Source organism: Saimiri boliviensis, chromosome 4 (genome assembly GCF_048565385.1).
Source record: "Saimiri boliviensis isolate mSaiBol1 chromosome 4, mSaiBol1.pri, whole genome shotgun sequence".
Taxonomy (NCBI): domain Eukaryota; kingdom Metazoa; phylum Chordata; class Mammalia; order Primates; family Cebidae; genus Saimiri; species Saimiri boliviensis.
Window position 1 is genome coordinate 51,319,099 of NC_133452.1, and position 19,559 is coordinate 51,338,657.

At 38.6% G+C, this 19,559-nt stretch overlaps 1 protein-coding gene across 1 annotated transcript in view; it reads right to left on the reverse strand.

Moving 5' to 3' along the window:
• SLC35F1 (solute carrier family 35 member F1) overlaps positions 1 to 19,559 on the reverse strand; it is a 419,806-nt gene that overhangs the window by 79,568 nt on the left and 320,679 nt on the right. The window contains exon 3 of the mRNA XM_010349302.3: positions 8,433 to 8,560. Within this exon, the coding sequence (XP_010347604.2) occupies positions 8,433 to 8,560 (128 nt within the window). The remainder of the gene's footprint in view (positions 1 to 8,432; positions 8,561 to 19,559) is intronic.

Consider the following 19,559-nt stretch of genomic DNA (forward strand, 5'->3'; position numbering starts at 1 on the left):
AACGTTTAAGTTGGCTACATATTTTAGAAGTCTGCTTAGTGACTTTCTCTCATCTGTCATACTTCTTGACTATGAGACCACACTTAATGTGAAACCTGAGGGTGGGAGGTGTTTCTCTTGTGTCTCCATGGAGCTGATTGTAGACTTTTATCATCACACTTACTGTGTTGTATTCTAAGTGTTAATGTAGCTGTCTGCTGCCTCATAGCAGGGCTCAGGTTTTATCAGGAATTGTATCCCAAGCATTTAGCCAAGGTAAATGTAGTTTTTTTTTATAGTATTGGGGTCCTCCTATGTTGCCCAGGCTTGTCCCAAACTCCTGGGCTCAAGCAATCCTCCTACCTTAGCTTCCCAAAGTGCTAGAATTATGAGCATAGCCACCATGCCTGGTGTAGGTCATTTCTTAGTCAATAAAATAATATGTATGATAAATCTATTCATATGACTTAAACTTGAGACTCTAGACATATGAAAAAGTACAAACAAGTTGGCCTTTCTCTGTATTTGATACAACTTAGCCTACGGAAATTCAGAAAGAGGGAACCCAGGAAGGCCTGAGAAAGTAATGAGACTAACTATTGCATGTATATGTTTTATATGCCTTGCGGAATTAGTCTCAAGGTTGGATATCACACTGCACATTAGGGAGGCTGGCATTTGTTTTGTATTAATCTCTACTAACATGCCCAAGTCAGAGGAGTGGTGAAGAAAAGAAAATAATCAGTGTTGGAGGGATTATCTTCTTGTCCTTCACTCCTGATGGAAACTGCTTAAAGCATTGAAGAGCTGTGAAATATGCACTGTGTGAAGGAGGGGATATGGCTGTCAGAGGCTCAGACCTCTCAGCATGGTTAGCAAGGGTATGGGAAATTGTTCCCGATGTGAGTTAATTTTAATTACCAAACTATCATGTTTGAAGAGATACACTTTCTTCTTATTTCACAGAAACACCAGTTTAATCTGTTTGCATTTTAGTACTATATGCCTGAACAAAGATGAATAATCTTTGGATAAGAAGTCATAAAGCTAGTATTTCTACTGTAATGGTTCATATAGCACAGTTATAAAAATAGCATAGCTTTGAAAATGTATCCAAATGTCATTGCTAATCTCTCTCAAAGTCACAGGCACAATCTATTCATTCTCCACAAGTCAAGATACACAAGCCTACAAATGTGTCTTTAGAATAAAATCCTTTTAAGGCCAACATGATAAAGCTACCATCTCTCTTTTCACTTTCTAATAAGGAAAACACCTAGTTTTCTTCCCTTCAATATCTTTCTTTCATCATCTTTTTACTACATAAATGTTATCATTTTTGCCATTAACTGTTTTAAGCTTCAGTTTATAAAGCAAAGGTTAAAAATACTTTTCTCAAAAGATATGCAACATTACTAGCCACTCCGTAAATACAAATTAAAACCACAATGAAATATTACTACATGCCTTTTAGACTGCCTAAAATAAAAAAATGATGGTAACACCAAATGCTGGTGAGGATAGAGAATCAATAAATCTCTCATGCATCGCTGGTGGGAATGTAAAATGGTACAGCCACTATGGGAATTAGTGTGACAGCTTCTAAAAGTAAATATGCACTTACCATATGACTCAGATATTGCACTTTTGTGCATTTATCTCGGAGAAATGAGTACTTTACTGAAACAAAAACCTGCACATGAATGTTCACAGCAGCTTTATTTATAAAAGCCTAAAGCTGGAAACAACACAAATGTCTTTCAACAGGTAAATGGTTAAACAAATTCTGGTTTATCCATACCATGGAATACTACTGAACAATAAAAAAACACACTATTGATACATGCAACAATTTAGAAGAACTTAAGGACATTATGCTTAGTGAAAAAAGCCAATCTCAAAAGGTTAAATACTGTATAATTCAATTTTTATAAAGCATTCTCTAGCTGACAGCATTGTATAGATGAAGAAGAGATTAGTGGTTGCCAGCAACAGAGATGAGGGTGATGGGCTTCACTGGAGTAGCTCCAAGGGATTTCCTTTGTGGTGATAGGACAATTCTGTACCTGATTGTCATGGTGGTTACATGAACCTATACATGGGACCAAAGTGCACAGAACTACACACACACACACACACACACACACACACACACAGACACACACACAGACACACACACACACACACATACACAAACACACACACACGAAGGTAAAAGTGTATGAAACAGAAAAAGGCCTGCTGCACTCAATATCCTGGATCTGTCATTATTCTAAAGCAATTGAAAATGTCACCATTGGGGAAAACTATTTGTTTTTTTTGTTGTTGTTCTTTTTTTTAATTTTTTTTAGAGACGGGGTTTCACCATGATAGCCAGGATGGTCTTGATCTCCTGATCTGGTGATCCGCCCACCTTGGCCTCCCAAAGTGCTGGATTACAGGCGTGAGCCACCATGCCCGGCCGATGGGGAAAGCTATTTGAAGGGTTAAAAGAATCTTATATTTTTACAGTGATTATAGATTCATAGGAAATTGCAACAATATTTTTACAGTGATTATAGATTCACAGGAAATTACAACTATATATTATATATATGTATATATATATATACACACACACACATACACACACACATATATATATTTATCTCTCAAGCTTCATGTATCAATTGTTTGTGACATTTAACCATAAATTTGGTGCAGAAACTGAAAGGGCAAGAGGATAAAGCAAGGAGTAACTCTTTATGCCTTTTCGCTTTACATCTCTGTTTTTGAGAGAATCAGATACAAGAGCATTTGGTGCTCTGCCAATTATTAATGAAGTGTCTCTTGTGCTTGGGTCACATCTTATTATTTGTTTCCTAAGAAAAATTCAGCTTTTCTTTTACCTACAACATTAAGTCATCCTGGCACTGAAGACCTTCTACATACAATATGGCCCAGCTTAACTCTTGGCTCTCTCGTCCTCTACTCCTTTTTGAGTATCTATTGCTTCAATCTGTTCACATACCAGCCACAGTGGTCTTTGAAACTCATATCTGTCACATTACCTTGCAGTGGCTTCTGGTGGCACTCAGCCTAAAGACCCAGACACTTGATCTGGCTACCCAGATCTGTGGGGGCTGACCCTTGCCTCTTTGTCTCGCCATCTTGTGCCACTCTTCTCTTTGGTGTCCTTGCCCAGACACATGACCCTGCTCAGAACCTCATTCTTGCCATGGTCTATCCCACCATAGGGCCTTGAACATGCTGTCTCCTTAGTCTGGATCTCTTTCCCTTCCAACTAATCTATTCTGCTCCACCATCAATTCTTCAACAAAATCTTCCCCAACCTTCCAGTTTAGATCATATTGCATTGATAAATGTTCCCATAGAACTGTGATTTCCTTCAGAATGTTTATTATTGATTATATCTTCATTCATTTGGTTATTTGATTAAAATCTGCCTTTTCCACTTGACTGGAAGCTTTGTGAGAATATGTACAGTGTTTATTTTTGTACATGTACTTGTGAGTAAAATACAGTGTCTTAAACACAAAGTATTCAGTAATTACTTTTGGAGTGACTGTATAAATCAGATGAAAATAATTGTTCTCCAATCATATTCCTTGAGTTTTGGGTCCTCAGGTTTCTGTTATGAGGTTTGTTTCATATGCAGAGTTATACCTACATTTTATCCTCTCCACATTTTATCCAATCTCATAGACCCATCTGAATGGACACTTTCTTGCCTTTTCATACAACCATCATCTCTGCCTCCTTTGACAATCATAGCACTTAGGTGTCTGCTCTCTTGCCACACCTGGTGTTATTATCATTAAACTGTGCCTCTAATCCCCTTTATAAGTTCATAAATTCCTGTAGGGCAAGGCTGATTCATTTCTCTTTAAATCACCTGCGGTAACGAATGCACTTCTCAGATGCTACATAAATGTGTCTTCTTTATTGATTAATATGAGTAAAACACATATCATATGTTCAATTAATATTTATAGAAACAAGGGAAAATCGTTGTGGGTTCTTGTCAGTTCCACCAATCTGCAGTGTGTGAACAGAACTGTTACTCAACAGCACTACAGACATGGCTCCCAGAGCAAATGCCTTCTGTTCTGAACACTTAATATTTAATAGATGTATTTGTTATAAGTGGCAGAATGGTTCTAGAACTGCTAGATTCAACTTGACTTTTTACTTCCCTGTTCCTTGCTCAGTAAATTACAGTGAAGACTAATTAGTATTTCACTGAAGTTATTTTTTTTTTACTACAGAATTAAAATAAACTTTTTCATAGAATGCGGCATTAAATAGGGTGTCAAATGGCTAATTTGAGAGAGACGGCAGGATGAATATAGTGATGGTGTAGAACATAGGTTTGAATTAAATACCTGAGGATCAGGAGACCAGCTATTAAGAATAAACTGTCACTGTTCACGGGCAAAACATACTTGAAAAAAAAATTTTTTTTTTAAATCACTGAACTTAAGAAACAATTTGTTGTAATGTTTCAATGCTCAACAGAAAAAAGAAAAGCCAACTATGATTCCAAACAGGAAAGTCCCTTCTCATTTTCCCCTTAGGTCCATTAATAATTTTTGACTCTGGGCTAATGGGTCCAGCTTTGGTGTGAAGCCAATGTTCCTCTCTCCCTTTCCCCACCCCACCTGTATGAACATTCTAGGGGCCTCTACATTTAGATAAAGGCCCACTGGGAGTTTCTGTGCTCAAAAATACTAGAAATCAATGTATAAAATTAACTTCTTTAAACATTTATTGAGTATCTAGTATGTGCTGGGGTTTCTACTAGGTACTAGAGATTCAAAGGTGAACAAGAAATTCTCCTTGCTCTAAAGAGCTCAGTTTGGTGGAGTAGATGGGAATGCAAACATCCTTCTCAGGTAAAAGACTGCAAAATAGAGCTAAAAAGCAGAGCTCCTCCGGAGACAGAATTGAGAAAGAGAGAGACCTGTTCTCATTGCGGGGTTTGTTGATGGGAGGTGGGAGCTATGCCAGGTGTAGAGACATTGTGGTTCTTCCTCCTGCACCCATCTGCCTCACCTCTCCCTTAATGGGTGACAGATACGTGACTGGATGGTGTTAATCCCACCCTGAGTCTATCAGTGTGTACTGTTCACCCGAAATGCCAGAAGTACTTCTATTGAGAAACATTTGGCTAAACTAGTGAGAGAATCTCATCTTCTATTGATTCAGATACTCCAGGTCTAAGCCAACTAATTCATAGCATTCCCCTTGGCCATTAGTGTGGCCCAACTGGCATACAGCACTAGCCTTTTATTCAATGGTTGTGGGCAAGAATCTTTGCTGTCTCTCACTGGACATGAAAGAAGAAGAATATGTATCCCCAGTTTGTGATAAAAACCATCTTATGACCATAAGAGAAGGCTGTTTTAAGTTAAATCTAGTAGAAGGAACAGTAGAGGGAAAATATGCAAAAAACAAAAACTGAGCTCTTGATGACATTAGTAAGACATTTGGCCAACTATCCTGAAGATCATCCTTTCTTTAGATGTTCAGTTATGGGAATCAATAAATTCCCTTATTTATTATTATTATTAATTATTATTATTATTATTATTTTAGAGATGGGATCTTGCTATATTGCCCAGGATAGCCTTGAATTCCTGGCCTCAAACAATCCTCCGGCCTCAACCTCTCCAGTAGCTGGGCAGTTGGGATCACAGGGGTGCACAACTGTATGCCTGGCTTACATTTCCTTATTTCAGAAGACAGTTTCTGTTTCTGATTTCCCTTACTTATAATTTGAAAGCATCCTAAGGTGCAGAGGACCTTGACATAAATAGGACTTCAATGGGCAGAGGATGGAGAGGCATAAAGGATATTTCAAGTAATAGAAACATCTTGAGCAGGGTGTTAATTTAAAAAAAGTAGCAAAGTGTGTGTGTGCATGTGTGTGTGCGCGTGTGTGTGTGTGTGTTTAAGAGAGAGAAACGTAGGTGTTTATGGTACATCAGTAGTGGGAAATATTCTTACACCATTTCTGATCAAAGATGAGAAAGAGAGAAGGGGAGGTGGAAAGAAAGAAACAAATAATTGTTTTTTTCTAGTGACAACTTCAGATTGCGCCAAATAATTAATGTTGATATACATAAAGAGGACACTGCCAATAATTTTTAGTCTCATAATATTTTTCAGTGTATTAGTATTTATCATAAAAATATATATAAGTTTTCAAAATTAAACTTGTGATAAATTCACCAATTTTATGAAACTCATTTCATATGTACACAGCATACTAAATTATTGGTGCAACTATGACATATCTAAAAGGTTTTTCCATTTTGAAGCTTTACTGTATGGAGACGTGAATACCAAGGACATCATAACTATTGCTGTTAAAGAAGAGATATGGCTGGGCATGTGGCTCATACCTGTAATCCCAGCACTTTAGGAGGCTGAATTGGGTGGATCTCTTGAACCCAGGAGTTCGAGAACAGCCTGGGCAATATGGGGAAATCCTATCTCTAGAAAAACCACAAAAATTAGCCAGGCATGGCTGTGCATGCCTGTAGTCCCAGCTACTTGTGTAGTCTGAGGCCAGAGGATCGCTTGAGCCCAGGAAGTTGAGGCAACAGTGAGGCATGTTTCTGCCACTGAACTCCAGCCTGAGTGACAAAGTGAGACAAAAAAAAAAAAAAAAAAAAAAAAAAAAAAAAGGAGAGAGAGTGAGAGAGACAGAAAAAGAGAGAGAGATATGCACTGCATTATTCCTCTGGAATTTGCAGCCATCTTGTGTATCTGTGTTTTCTTAGAATTCATGAGGTCTTAAGCAAAATAAACAAAATGTAACTGGGTGAGTCCTAGGTGATGGATTAATCATATTTATATTTGGTGTGTTTATGTCTAAATGCTAATTTATGCATGATGCTGTACCAGGTAGATTTATACATTAATTTTAAAAAGTCATAGTCCTTACTTTCAAGATCCTTAAAATTATCCTAACAGAATTGACAATGTATAGAGAATAGAGAGTGTGAGTAGCCCCAAATACTTTTTATCAACCAATAGAAATGTTATATATTGTGCATGGGGGCATTTTGAGAGTCTCTGTTTCATCTTGGAAAGGATGAAAAATGAACAAGTAGAAATAAGAAAGCAAAGCCAACTCTAGGGAGAGCAGAGCTCTAAAAGTTAGAGAAAAGAAAGTTCTAAAAGGGAGAGACAGGATTTCATACAAGGAAATTTTTAAAAAGGCAAGTGCCAAGAGGCAGAATACCCTCCTTCTGGAGTCTCAAGGGGCATCTGGCTATTGCCTTGTTTCTCTTCCAACATCAGTCTGAAAGTCACAGGATACTAAGGATTAAAGGGACCAGGCTCAGGTTTCCTTATCAGTTCTCTGTTTTGTTTAATATGCACCTTCACTAGAAATCTCATCCCATAAAATCTCTTGGAACACAAAGTGCATATGGAAGTGGTCCTGGAAAAATGCTACCAATAATTACTTTCATTTCAAGCTATCTTTGAAGTTCATATGAAAACCAGATGGTAGGAAAACTAAGTTGGGCTCAGGTAGTTTCCCACCCCCTCTATTTCATCTAAATTTTTTCAAGTGCTTTGCTGCTTATTTGTTTCTCCATTTTTGTTTTTGTTGTTTGTATGCAAATCAACAAGATGGCAGGGAGTCTCAAAGCTGAACTAAATTCAGTGTGAGAATGATGTTTTGTTTTGTGTTTTATCCTAGAGCTTTGCAATGGCATGAAATTAACAATATTGCCATATAAAGAGAAGTGAGGATGAAACAAAAATAGTTAAGAATTTACGGTATATAATGAGAAATATATATATATCTGTCAAAAATTGTGAAAAGTTAAGGTAAACTTGCAATTGTGTATGTATGTGTGTGTGTGTGTGTGTGTGTGTGTGTGTGTGTGTTCATGTGTGTGAGAAAGAGAGGGAGAGGGTAGGAAGGGAGAGAGGAACACAGTAGTTATCTCCATGAATAACACATTTTAAGAATGTAATCCTTGCGCTTTTGGGAAAAATCCTGTCCCTTCAGGTTGCTAATTCTACACATTAAAAAAAGCTAAAACAAAAGATTATTAGGCAGTTCGATTATTTAATAAAAGTCTATTAGCATTCCAAAAAGTTATAAGTTGTGATTAAAACTGATTTGTTTTTATACTCATTAATAATTCTCCTACTAACATTAGTTGACAGCATTCAAAACCACAAATTATTTTTCCACATTGTCAATAGTAATTGCAATATATTCGAAGCAAAGAGAAAAAAGATGTCCAATTACACTCAAATTTAAAAAGTTGTAAGGCATATAAATAAAGTTCAAATTAATTTTTATAAAACCAGTTTCCCTCTTGTTGTGAAATTTACAGACTAGCATACAGATTCTTAAGGACTAAACTAAAAGTAAACTACATCTGGATAGAGGGAGCTGAGAAATGAAGAAGAACCATTGGTACCTGGATACTGGTCAGAGTTGTGTACTGGTAAGCCTTGACCACCAGGTAATTTGCTTCCAGGTCTATGAGTCCCAAAATCATGTACTTCCACCACCTTCGTCGTAAAATTGCCAGGAGGTTTTCTTCTCCTGTGTTACAAAGTTAAGAAGAAATGGGTTAGGTTCTTGACACAGAATAAATTGTTCATTTAGAAGGATTCTAATATGTTGCAGCATTATGTATTTTTAACCTTAAGTTTGCCAAATATGTCAACAAATAAATCAACATATTAGATAACGCACGTTTTTATTTATCAAATTATCTTTACTGTAGTTTTTGGCTTTTCAAGTTAGTTTCTATGTCAGAGTAAGACTGGGCAGGTTATTAGGTTACCATGCAAAACATCTTTTGTGTGTGAACAAAAATGAAGGGTAAAATAATTACATCACATGAAAATAAAAGGAAAGGTGTATCAGAAAGGCTGAATAAACACACACATTCTAAATCATCCTAAATTTCAGGATTGTGACAAAATAGATAAAAATAAAAAAGAACCAAATAGAAAAAGGCTTGTGCTTGGCAGAAGATCAGTAGTAAGACTCCGAGATGCTATCCTGAGTTCCTGATCAGCTTTGAATGTTTCATGCACTCTGGTGCTGTGTGGGTGATTGGAAGAGAGAGGAAGTGGGGCATCACTCTCAGATGAAAAAAGAGTGCCATTTGACAACACATTTAATACTGCCAACAACTATAATCTTCAACATCTTGCATTTTAAACTGGTAGCATCAGAAGAGACTTTGAATCTCTTAGTGTTTCATTCTTCTTTTTACATATATTTCAGGCCTGAGATAAACCTTATTTCTCAAGGCAGGGCAATCATGATCAGGAACAATAGAACTCTTTGTAGCCAACCTGTGGGGTCTTCGCAGAGGATGTAGATGTATAGAAACTCAGTGAATGGTGACTGTATATCCTATTTATGTCTGTGTAACAAAGTATCCAGAGACAGAGAAACAATGTTTCTTGTTTAAAACAAGGAATATTAATTATCTCTCAGTTTTTGTCGGTCAAGAACCAGGTTAGAGTTTAACTGAATGTCTCCAACTCAAGGTCTCCCAGTAAGTTGCAGCCAGTTGTCAACCAGGAATGCCATATCATCTGAAGGAATGACTGGGGAGGGATGGGTGCTGGTGGGCTTTGGTCCCTTACCCCAAGGACCTTTGCACAGTACTGCTTCAAAACATGGCATTTGGTTTATTCCAGGATGAACAATGAGACAGACAGAGAGAGGGAGGGAGGGAGAGGGAGAGAGAGAGAGAGAGGGAGAGAGGGAGAGAGAGAGAGAGAGAGAGAGAGAGAAAGAGAGAAAGACACACACACACACACACACACACACACACACACACGCACACACACAACACCAAAGGTGGAGGATTAGGTTTTATAACCTAATCTCAAAAGTGACACTTCTATCCTACTCTATCCTTAGTAAAAGGTCAATAAGTCCAGTCCACATTCAACGGGAGAGAATTTCATAAGGGAGTGAATACCAAGAGGCAGAGATCTTTGGAGGCCATCTTAGAGACTGCCTGCCCAGTGACACACACCTTTAGTACTAGAGACGTGCTTCAGCTGGTCCTCAAAGCCTCAGCAGAACACTATATCCTCAGCTGTCTTTGGACCACTCTCAGAACTTTGAGCTCCTGATTTCTGCGATCAGCTGTATTCCAATGACCATGATATGAGGTGGTCTTTCCAACCCTATGGATACTTGTGAGCACAAAGCTTTCAGTTACATAAGACTGTCAGAGCATGAGTTGTAGCCAGTTGGCAATAGGAGAGAATGGTCTCTTGATCTTTGGTGGTCAACTCAGTTTTCCAGCCCACTTTTTTCAAGCCACACTTCTCACAGCCTTCAAGCTTTCAAGCATGCACAAAGTCTTTCTGTCTCGATGAACTGCACTCTCCATCTTGCAAACTCCTATTCATTCTTCAAAATGTAGCCCTTCTCTAGTCTTTTGACTGACCCCATTCCCCAACTGGGCAATGCACAGCCATCTCTGATTAGGATTGTGGTTACTCACTTTTCACTAGACTGGGTGCTTTTTTTCCAAATGTAGAGTTAATGTCTTACTCATATACTTATCCACAGCATCTAGGATACTGACATATAGGAAGTGTTAGATAAGTGTTTTGGAGAGAATGAATTAATGAATTGAAAAAAAAAAACCCTGTGAAATGCTGTCTGAATATGTCAAGAACCAGTGCTAGAATACGAGTCACTCTTTTCATGATTTTATACATGAGAAGGCTGGTAGCTGTAATCCCCAAGGTCAGTTCATCACTGCCAGATCATTTTGGCAGTCTTTGAACAGCTCTTCTGCCTCTCTGACTTGCCTTACATGTTTGACAATCAACACATCTGTCAGGATTTGTCTTGTCAATCGGTGATTTCTCAACCTGACTGCATATTCACATCATCTGGAGAGCTTTTATAAAGTCTTGGCTAGGCGTGGTGTCTCACGCCTGTAATCTGGCATTCTGAGAGGCCAAGGTAGACAGATCATGAGGTCAAGAGATCAAGACCATCCTGGCCAACATGGTGAAACTCATTTCTACTAAAAATATAAAAATTAGCTGGGTGTGGTAGTCCCAGCTACTCAGGAGCCTCGGGCTGGGCTGCGGGAGGGAGGAGGGTTCATCGTGCCATTTTTTTTTTTTCCTAAAAGGAACCCCTACTTGTTTTCCTAATGATGACAGTTTCCTTTTGGGGGCGGTCTCGGGGTGGGACTCAGAGCTGGTCAGCGTCCCTTGTTCACTTTTCAGAGCTGCATGTTTTGGGGGTGGCTCTGGGGCCTCAGGGGCTGGGGCAAGTCCACCCCGTGTCACACTGGGCAGTTGGGTACTGCTGTCCAGGCTGTCCAATGAGTTGCTCAGGCCCAACTGGCTAGTCACCTCGCTCTTGTGGTCCTGACTGTCTAGGTAGGTGTCCTGGGCAGATTTGGTACTGCTCTGGACTGTGACTGAGATGGTGCATGGCTTTGAGGTGGTGCATGGAGGGACTGGCGACGGGGTCTTCCTTAGGCCACTAAGCATGATGAACCCTCCTCCCTCACGCAGCCCAGCCCGAGGCTCCAGTTTTCTTTCAGGAGGCTGAGGCAGGAGAATTGTTTGAATCTGGGAGGCGGAGGTTGCAGGGTTGCAGTGAGCTGAGATCATGCCATTGTACTCCAGGATGGTGACAGAGTGAGACCTTGTCTCAAAAAAAAAAAAAAAAAAAAAAAGTCCTAATGCCTGGGACCAGCCCCTAGAGATTCTGACTTAATTGGTCTTTGGTGGGGCCTGTGCACTGCGCTGAGGATCAAACCTAGGACTTTTCGATGATTAATGTTCAGTGGCCATTCTCAGGGTGACTTGAGCTGAGAATCTCAGAGATACAGCCACAGAGTGGTGAAGACTCTTCATATCAAAGAAATGACCTGAACATTTGGCCCAAAGTATGCTTTCTCTTGTCTCTGGGCCTTTCCATGTGCTGTTTCCTCTGCTTGGACTATTCTTCCTTCAGTATCCAAATGAAGTCTCAGCATACACACTTCTACCAGGAAGCCTTCCTTGATACTCTTATCACCCTAGACTGGGCTGGATTTCCCTGCTGTGGGCTCCCTCAACACTCTTTATTTACACATAGCACTTATTCTCCTGTCTTATAATTACCTACTTTCTTGACTCGATTACACATTAAATTATTAACAATTTGGAGAGAGCAGAATTGTCTTGGTCGTCACTTTATTCCTAGATCCAACAGTGCATGACAGGCAGTCAATAAGTAATATAAATGCATAAATAAATATCATGTTTAATAATCTCAGCAATGTTAAATGCCAATGCAATTGAGGCACTTAAAATATATCTATTACAAACATTCCTGTTTCTGCCAATGAGAATGGTTTTCTAGTTATAATGTAGACAATGTCTGACAAAATTAATCTGGTGAACATTTTAAACATAATACACTGTACCTTGGACATAAAAAGGTCAATGGTCAATGGTATATTTAACCTTCACACTGCAATTCTAAAGTCACAGACCCTTGTCCCGGTTAATTTATACAGTGAACACAGAATTGCCAAACTCAGAGCACACCAGGCGCATCTCAATACACAGCACTGAGAAAATGGGCTATGGTGCTGTTTGTTCCACCAATCAATAACATATTCAAAGTGTTATTCATTAGAGAGATTCAAAGGCGTGATTAGTTGCCTTGCCATTCTGCTGAAGTTTGCAATGCAAAACACCCTAAATAAATGCTTCCATATTGTTTCATTGAAGTACCTGAAAATATACAACATGCTTGCTTAGCAGAATTATCTAGGAGGGCAAGAGGAAGGCTTTTTTATTTTTGGCTCAGCAAAAAATGCAACTGTTGAAAAGCCTGCTTGGGGATTTATCTACATGACTCCCATTAACGCTGATCTACAATAGACCATTAAAACTCTTTCTAGAATAATGAAAATACATTCCTTAGAGTCCCTGTGCCAGCACTACCCAAACCCATGAAATAGGGCCAGCTATAAGAAACACCATATGCTGGTAATATGTGATGTTTTGAAATCCACCCTACCTTTTTCAAAAATTAACTGGGAGAAGTAATAAAATCCATGGGTGGAAACTTTTGAATTATGTTTTGGCAATTAAATGCATTCTGTTTACTATTTTTATTATCAACATGTCCAAATACAAAAAGATTAGAGAATAATGAAATAATGTATCCTCCTCCTTGACTTAATATTTAACATTTAATAAATGTTAACAGTTTGCTGTTTTTCTCAGATCTTTATTTTTTGAGAAATAAAATTTTACAGGTGAAATCAAAGCCCCCTCTCTGTCCCTGCCAGATTCCATTTCCATATCTCCTTCTTCAAATAATAGTCTTGATATTATTTTATTTTTATTTTTGTTTTTTTTTTGAGGGGTGTGTTGTTTGTTTGCTTGTTTCAGACGGGGTCTCACTCTGTCTCCCAGACTGGAGTGAAGGGGCATGCTCATGGCTCACTGCAGCCTTGAACTCCCGGGCTCAAGGCATGAGCCTCCTGAGTAGCAAACCCAGCTAAGTTTTGTATTTCTTTGTACAGATGGGGTTTTGTCATGTTGCCCAGGCTGGTCTTCAACACGTGGGCTCAAGGGATCCACCCACCTGGGCATCCTAAAATACTGGGATTTTCAGGCATAAGCCACCATGCCAACTGCATCATCTTGATTTTGTTGTGTATCCTATAGGCTCCTGTTTTTGTTCACATTTCTATGTGTGCATGTAGGCAAAATATTATATGACTTTCATGTGTTTTTAAATTTTGTTTGATGGTTTACTGCAAATGCTGTGCACATTCCTCTAGGTTTCTTCATGCTTATCATTGTTTTAGAAATGCATTCTTGTTTTTTCATGAAGAGCTAATTCATTTATTTTAAATGATGTCTATTATTATGTTTTATGAGTATGACACAATGTATTCAATCTTTCACTGATATTGTTTCTAATTTTCCAAACAATGCAGTAAAGGACATGTATATCTTTTTTGTTTGTTTGTTTGTTTGTTTTTTGTTGTTGTTGTTTTTTTTTAGACAGAGTCTCACTCTGTCACTAGGCTGGAGAGCAGTGGCACAATCTCAGCTCACTGCAACCTCTGCCTCCCAGGTTCAAGTGATGATCCTGCCTCAGCCTCCTGAGTAGCTGGGATTACAAGCACATACCACTGCACCCAGCTAATTTTTTTAATTTTTACTAGAGATGGGGTTTCACCATGTTGGCCAGCATGGTCTCTATCTCTTGACTACTTGATTCGCCTGCCTCGGTCTCCCAAAGTGCTAGGATTACAGGCGTGAGCCACAGCACCTAGCCAACATGTTTATCTTTATATACAAGGATCTTTATAATTGATAAAGAGTTTTGTTTTCACTCTCTCTTTAAAGGACTGTAGAGTATAAGAAATGCGTAAAACATAATGAAAGTCATTCTAATTTGTAGTAAGATAGCATTACAACAACTTCAGTGATTGAGAATAAAGAGGGAAAGTACTGACGATCTTGGCCATGTGATTCATATCTAACTTTGCTAAGCATCTGCAGGATGACTAACCAAATGTGTTTTATAATTTGTTAAACAAACACTTAAGAGGATACAGAGGGAATGTATTCACTTCCCGGGTCCACAATGGGGTGCGGTTTCAAAGGCAAGAACTTCTCAGCGCCATACTCCAACCCACTTCTCCATCTGGAAGCTTAGAGGTCTTTGTTTAACTTTCATGCACAGGAAGACAGACTGCCCAGGTGAACTTCCTTTGTCTAGAAAGCCAGAGATAAGCTATGGGAGGACTCTGGGCCAAACAACAAATCAGATGTCAGAAATCAAAGATCAATCACTGCAGCAGAAGTTTTAAGGAACTCCTTTCACAGGACAGAAAACTTGAATGGGGTGGGAATATCTCCCAGGTTAAAAGTCCCCTTCTTCCACATCTGGGTGGACTCCGTTTCTGGATCCCCTTCCATGACATTGTGGGAGCTTCTTTTCTTTCTCCTTTTTCTCTCTCTCTGCCTAAATAAATCACTTTCTGCAAAACTCTTTGGGGTGCAATATTTACAGTTCACCAGGCCCAGTGGGGTTCTTTCCCCTATTCTTGGGTGAGTGAGGGTCCAAGGGCCGGGAAGAACACATCTTACTGGGGAGCTGAGCCCCCCCGGCATCCTGCAACCCAGTCTCAATACTATATATCAGACAGTGTCCACTTGCTTCACAAATGCTACCTTATCATCATTATAACCCTATATATATTAGATACTGCTACTAACTCTATTTACAGATGACAAAGTGAGACTTGTAGGCGTTAAGTAACTTGCACAAGAACACATAAATAAACCAGTATTTGAACTCATGAGAATTTGGCACAAGGTTTCATATTCACTAGTATTGCAATTTTTTTTTTTGCCTTACTGGTTAAAAATTATGGCATTATCCTCATAAGTCATGCATTTCTCATTACGGGATCTTTCCTGACCTCCTGGTCCAAACTCACTTGCAGGGCACCCCACTGCCAACTCCAGGGCTGCCCATCATACTGAAGCGCCAGTATATGCATGGTGCTCATCAACAGTTGCCAGTCCTCAGCTGTGAATCAGCTTAGAGATCAGAATGTGTCTCATCATCATCAGTTCAGTAGCAGGGATTTGATGTCTCCCTGTCTAATCTAAGTCTATGATGGAATTTTTCTTGTGAAATGTGAAATAAGGCTTTAAATTATTTTTTTTGGCTTAAAAATTCTCATTACAAGAATAATCATTATATGCTTGACTACGTGCTGAGGCCTCAGACATAGTAACAATGGCTATGCATGGGTGAGGTGAGGGTGGTTAATAAATGTTGAATGAATGAAAATTTCTGTCCAAGGGCTGAAACATGGTCCACATTTACACCAATGACTGGAAAACAGAAGAGCCTTGATAGTATTCTTGTTCACTCCAGTGGTAGTCTGAGTATATAATAAAAGTACTGCAAGACAGCACCCTAGATGAATTCAGCTAAGGAGACAAGAAGCTGCATTCTTTTCGGAACTGCATTTTCATTAAGGGATTTCATGGGTGGTGTGATTCTTCATGGTGTTTTTACGCAAGAACAAAACTCAAGAGTCTGCTGGAAAAGAGATGCTCCTGCAGAGGGGGCAAGATCCTTGCTTGAATAAACACCTTTTTGGCTCAAAATGTGGTGCCATAATATCATCTCTTTTACCAGAACTCCAAAGGGGAACATTTAAATATTTTTTGTGTGTTTTGTTTTTGAGACGGGGTCTCATTCTGCCGCTCGGGCTGGAGTGCAGTGGTGTGATCCTGGCTCACTGCAGCCTTGCCCTCTTAGGATCAAGCAATCCTCCCACCTCAGCCTCCCAAGTAGCTGGGCCTACAGGTGCACACCCCCATAGCTGACTAATTTCTGTAGAATCAGGATTTCACCATGTTGCCCAGGTTTGATCCCAAACTCCTGGGCTCAAGTGATCTGCCCACCTCTGCCTCCCCAAGTGCTTGGATTACAGGTATGAGCCACCATACTCAGCCTATTTAGTATTTATCAGTGAATTTGAAAAGAAGTATGACTTATGATGGACATATAATTACTTTTCAAAGCTAAAATATAGTATTAGGATTTAGAGTTTAAAAAGACTCTCTTTAGTATGAAAAGTGACCAAAATTAATGTCCCAATTATAAAAAAAGAAAATGTAAATTGTTCATGAGAAGGACCATAATCAGTTGCACTTCATAATGTGAACCTGAGTGAAAGAAATACAAAAAAGATAAACAAATTTTATCTTATATTCTTTCAATTATTTTTATTATTAGATCCAGAGAGTGAGATTAAGAAAAGTATAAAAGGCAGTCCTTCGATATTTTGGCTTTGTAACAAACAGACCTGAGTTTAGCCATAGGCTGCTTCTTATTATATGGCACCTAGGAATTGGCTTAATGGCCCTGAACCTCAATCTTTCTACTATTAGTGATACCACACATGTTGGACACTATGTGCAATACTTCAAAGAGGAAACCACACAGAAGGGTGGAAAGAAAGCCAAGAGAAGAAACTTTGTGTTCATTCTCATTTTGTTCCCCTTTCACCCAACTCATTAAAGCTCCTACTCATCCTTCAAGACCCAGTCTAAAAGTTACCTCCTACATGAAGCCTTCTCAAATTCTCAGCCACCCCTTCCCAATTCTTCAGCCCTTTTCTTCTTTTTCTTCTTCTTTTTTTTTTTTTTTTTTTGGTTATCCTTTACTGCCTAGCATAGTGATTGAGACAAATAAAATGGGCTCAATCATTTTTTTTTTTCAAGAAATGCCTAACATGGATTTGGAAAAATATCTAAAAGCAACTAAAATGAATCATCATTGCAAAGGTTCTGGTATTTTTTACATTAAGCTGAGTACTAGGGAAAAATCCATAAATGCATGGATATCATTGCAGGCAGAATAGATAAAACACAAACCAACACTTCTGTTCCATATTTCTAGTTTTAACAGACACCTTTCTTCATAAATACTGTCAACCTCCTAAAATGTAGTCCATTTAAACTAAGTACATATTCATACCCCAAATTCCTGTTCAATTGATGCCTCTTTTTGAGCAACTCCCCTTGAGGGCCATGTTGCTTCACCTGTTGCAGTTTTCTACATGTGAAGGTTCTTGTTCTGAAAAGTAGTCCCAGGAGTTCCTTTTGATTTGAGCACTGAGTCTGCCAGGTTGGGCCTCTCCCCCAGGGCTGCCATGTTGCTAGGCTCCAGAAAGCAACCTTCTCGGAGAAATCACGAATAGTGCCCTGTGCAGTTGAGCATCAAGGCAGCCACATCCTCTCACTGGCAGTGCACCATGAGGGAGGGCAGTGGAGCCATTCAGCAGTGGGTTCTCACCCAGCTATTCCACGCACGGGATGCACAATGTCATGCAACCTAGTCACTTTTTATTTATTTAATGATTGATACATATTAGATGTACATATTTTGGAGGTGAATTTGATAATTTGATACATTCCTATAATGAAATTAGGGTAACTGGGATAACTATCATTTTAAATACTTATCTTTTCTTTATGCTAGGAACATGTGAATTATTCTCTTCTAGCTATTTTGAAATGTACAGTTGATTAATGTTAATTATAGTTAATTATACTGAGCTATCAAACAACAGGTCTTAAGTATATATTTGTGCCCGTTAATTAACCTCTCTACCCCCAACCACTCTGCTCTACTCTTCCCAGCCTCTGGTAACCACCAGTCTACTCTCTATCTTCATGAGATCCACAGTTTTAACTTCCATATATGAGTGATAACATAAAATATTTGTCTTTCTGTGCTTGACTTATTTTACTTAACTTAATGACCTTCAGTTTCATTCATGCTGTTGTGGCTGAAAAACATTCCATTATGTGTGTGTGTGTGTGTGTGTGTGTGTGTGTGTGTATGTGTGCGCGTGTGTGTATCACACTCTATCCATTCATCAGTTGATGGACACTTAGGTTGATTCCATATTATGGTTATTGTGAATATTGCTGCAATAAACATGAAAATGCAAATAACTCTTTGATATATTGATTTCCTATCTTTTGGAATATAAACTTGATAGTGGAATTTCTGAATCCTATGGTTAGTTCCATTTTTAGCTTTTTGAGGAATCGCCATCTGTTTTCCACAGTGTGGCTATACTAATTCACATTCCCACCAACAATGTACAAGGATTCACCTTTCTTCATATTCTCACCAGCATATCATTCCTGTCTTTTTGACAAAAAGTCATTACAACTGGGGTGAGACTGTAGTTTTGATTTGGATTTCTCTGATGATTAGTGATGTGGAGTACTTTTTTACATACCTGTTGGCCATTTATTCCTTCTTTTGAAAAATGCTTTTTTTAGATCTTTTGCCCATTTAAAAATAAAATTATTTGACTTTTTGCTATTTAGTTGTTTATGCATAACTCTTTATATATTCTGGTTATTAATCTCTTATCAGATGGATAGTTTTCAAATATTTTCTCCCATTTGTGGGTTGTCTCTTCACTTTGTTGATTGTGTTCCTTTGCTGTGCAGAAGGTTTTTAACTTGATATGACCCCATTTGTTCACTTTTGCTTTTGTTATCTGTGCATTTGAGGTCTTACACACAAAAAATTTTTGCCTGGAGCAATGTCCTAGAACATTTCTCCAAAGTTTTCTTCTAGTGCTTTCATAATTTCAGGTACTAGAATTAAGTCTTCAATCCATTTATGAGAGCTAGGAATCTAGACTCCCTCTTCTGCGTATGGTTAACTAGTTTTCCCAGGATCATTTACTGAAGAGACTTCCCATTCCTGATTGTATGATCTTGGCACCTCTGCTAAAAAATTAGTAGGCCATAAATACATAGGTTCATATCTGAGTTCTTTAATGTGTTCCATTGGCCTATGTGTCTATTTTTATGCCAGTATCATGCTGATTTAATTCCCATAGCTTTGTAGTGTATTTTGGAGTCAGGTAGCATAATGCCTCTAGCTTTGTTCTCTTTGCTTAGGATTGCTTTAGCTACTTGGATCTTTTGTAGTTTCACATACATTTTATGGTTTTTCCTTTATCTCTGTG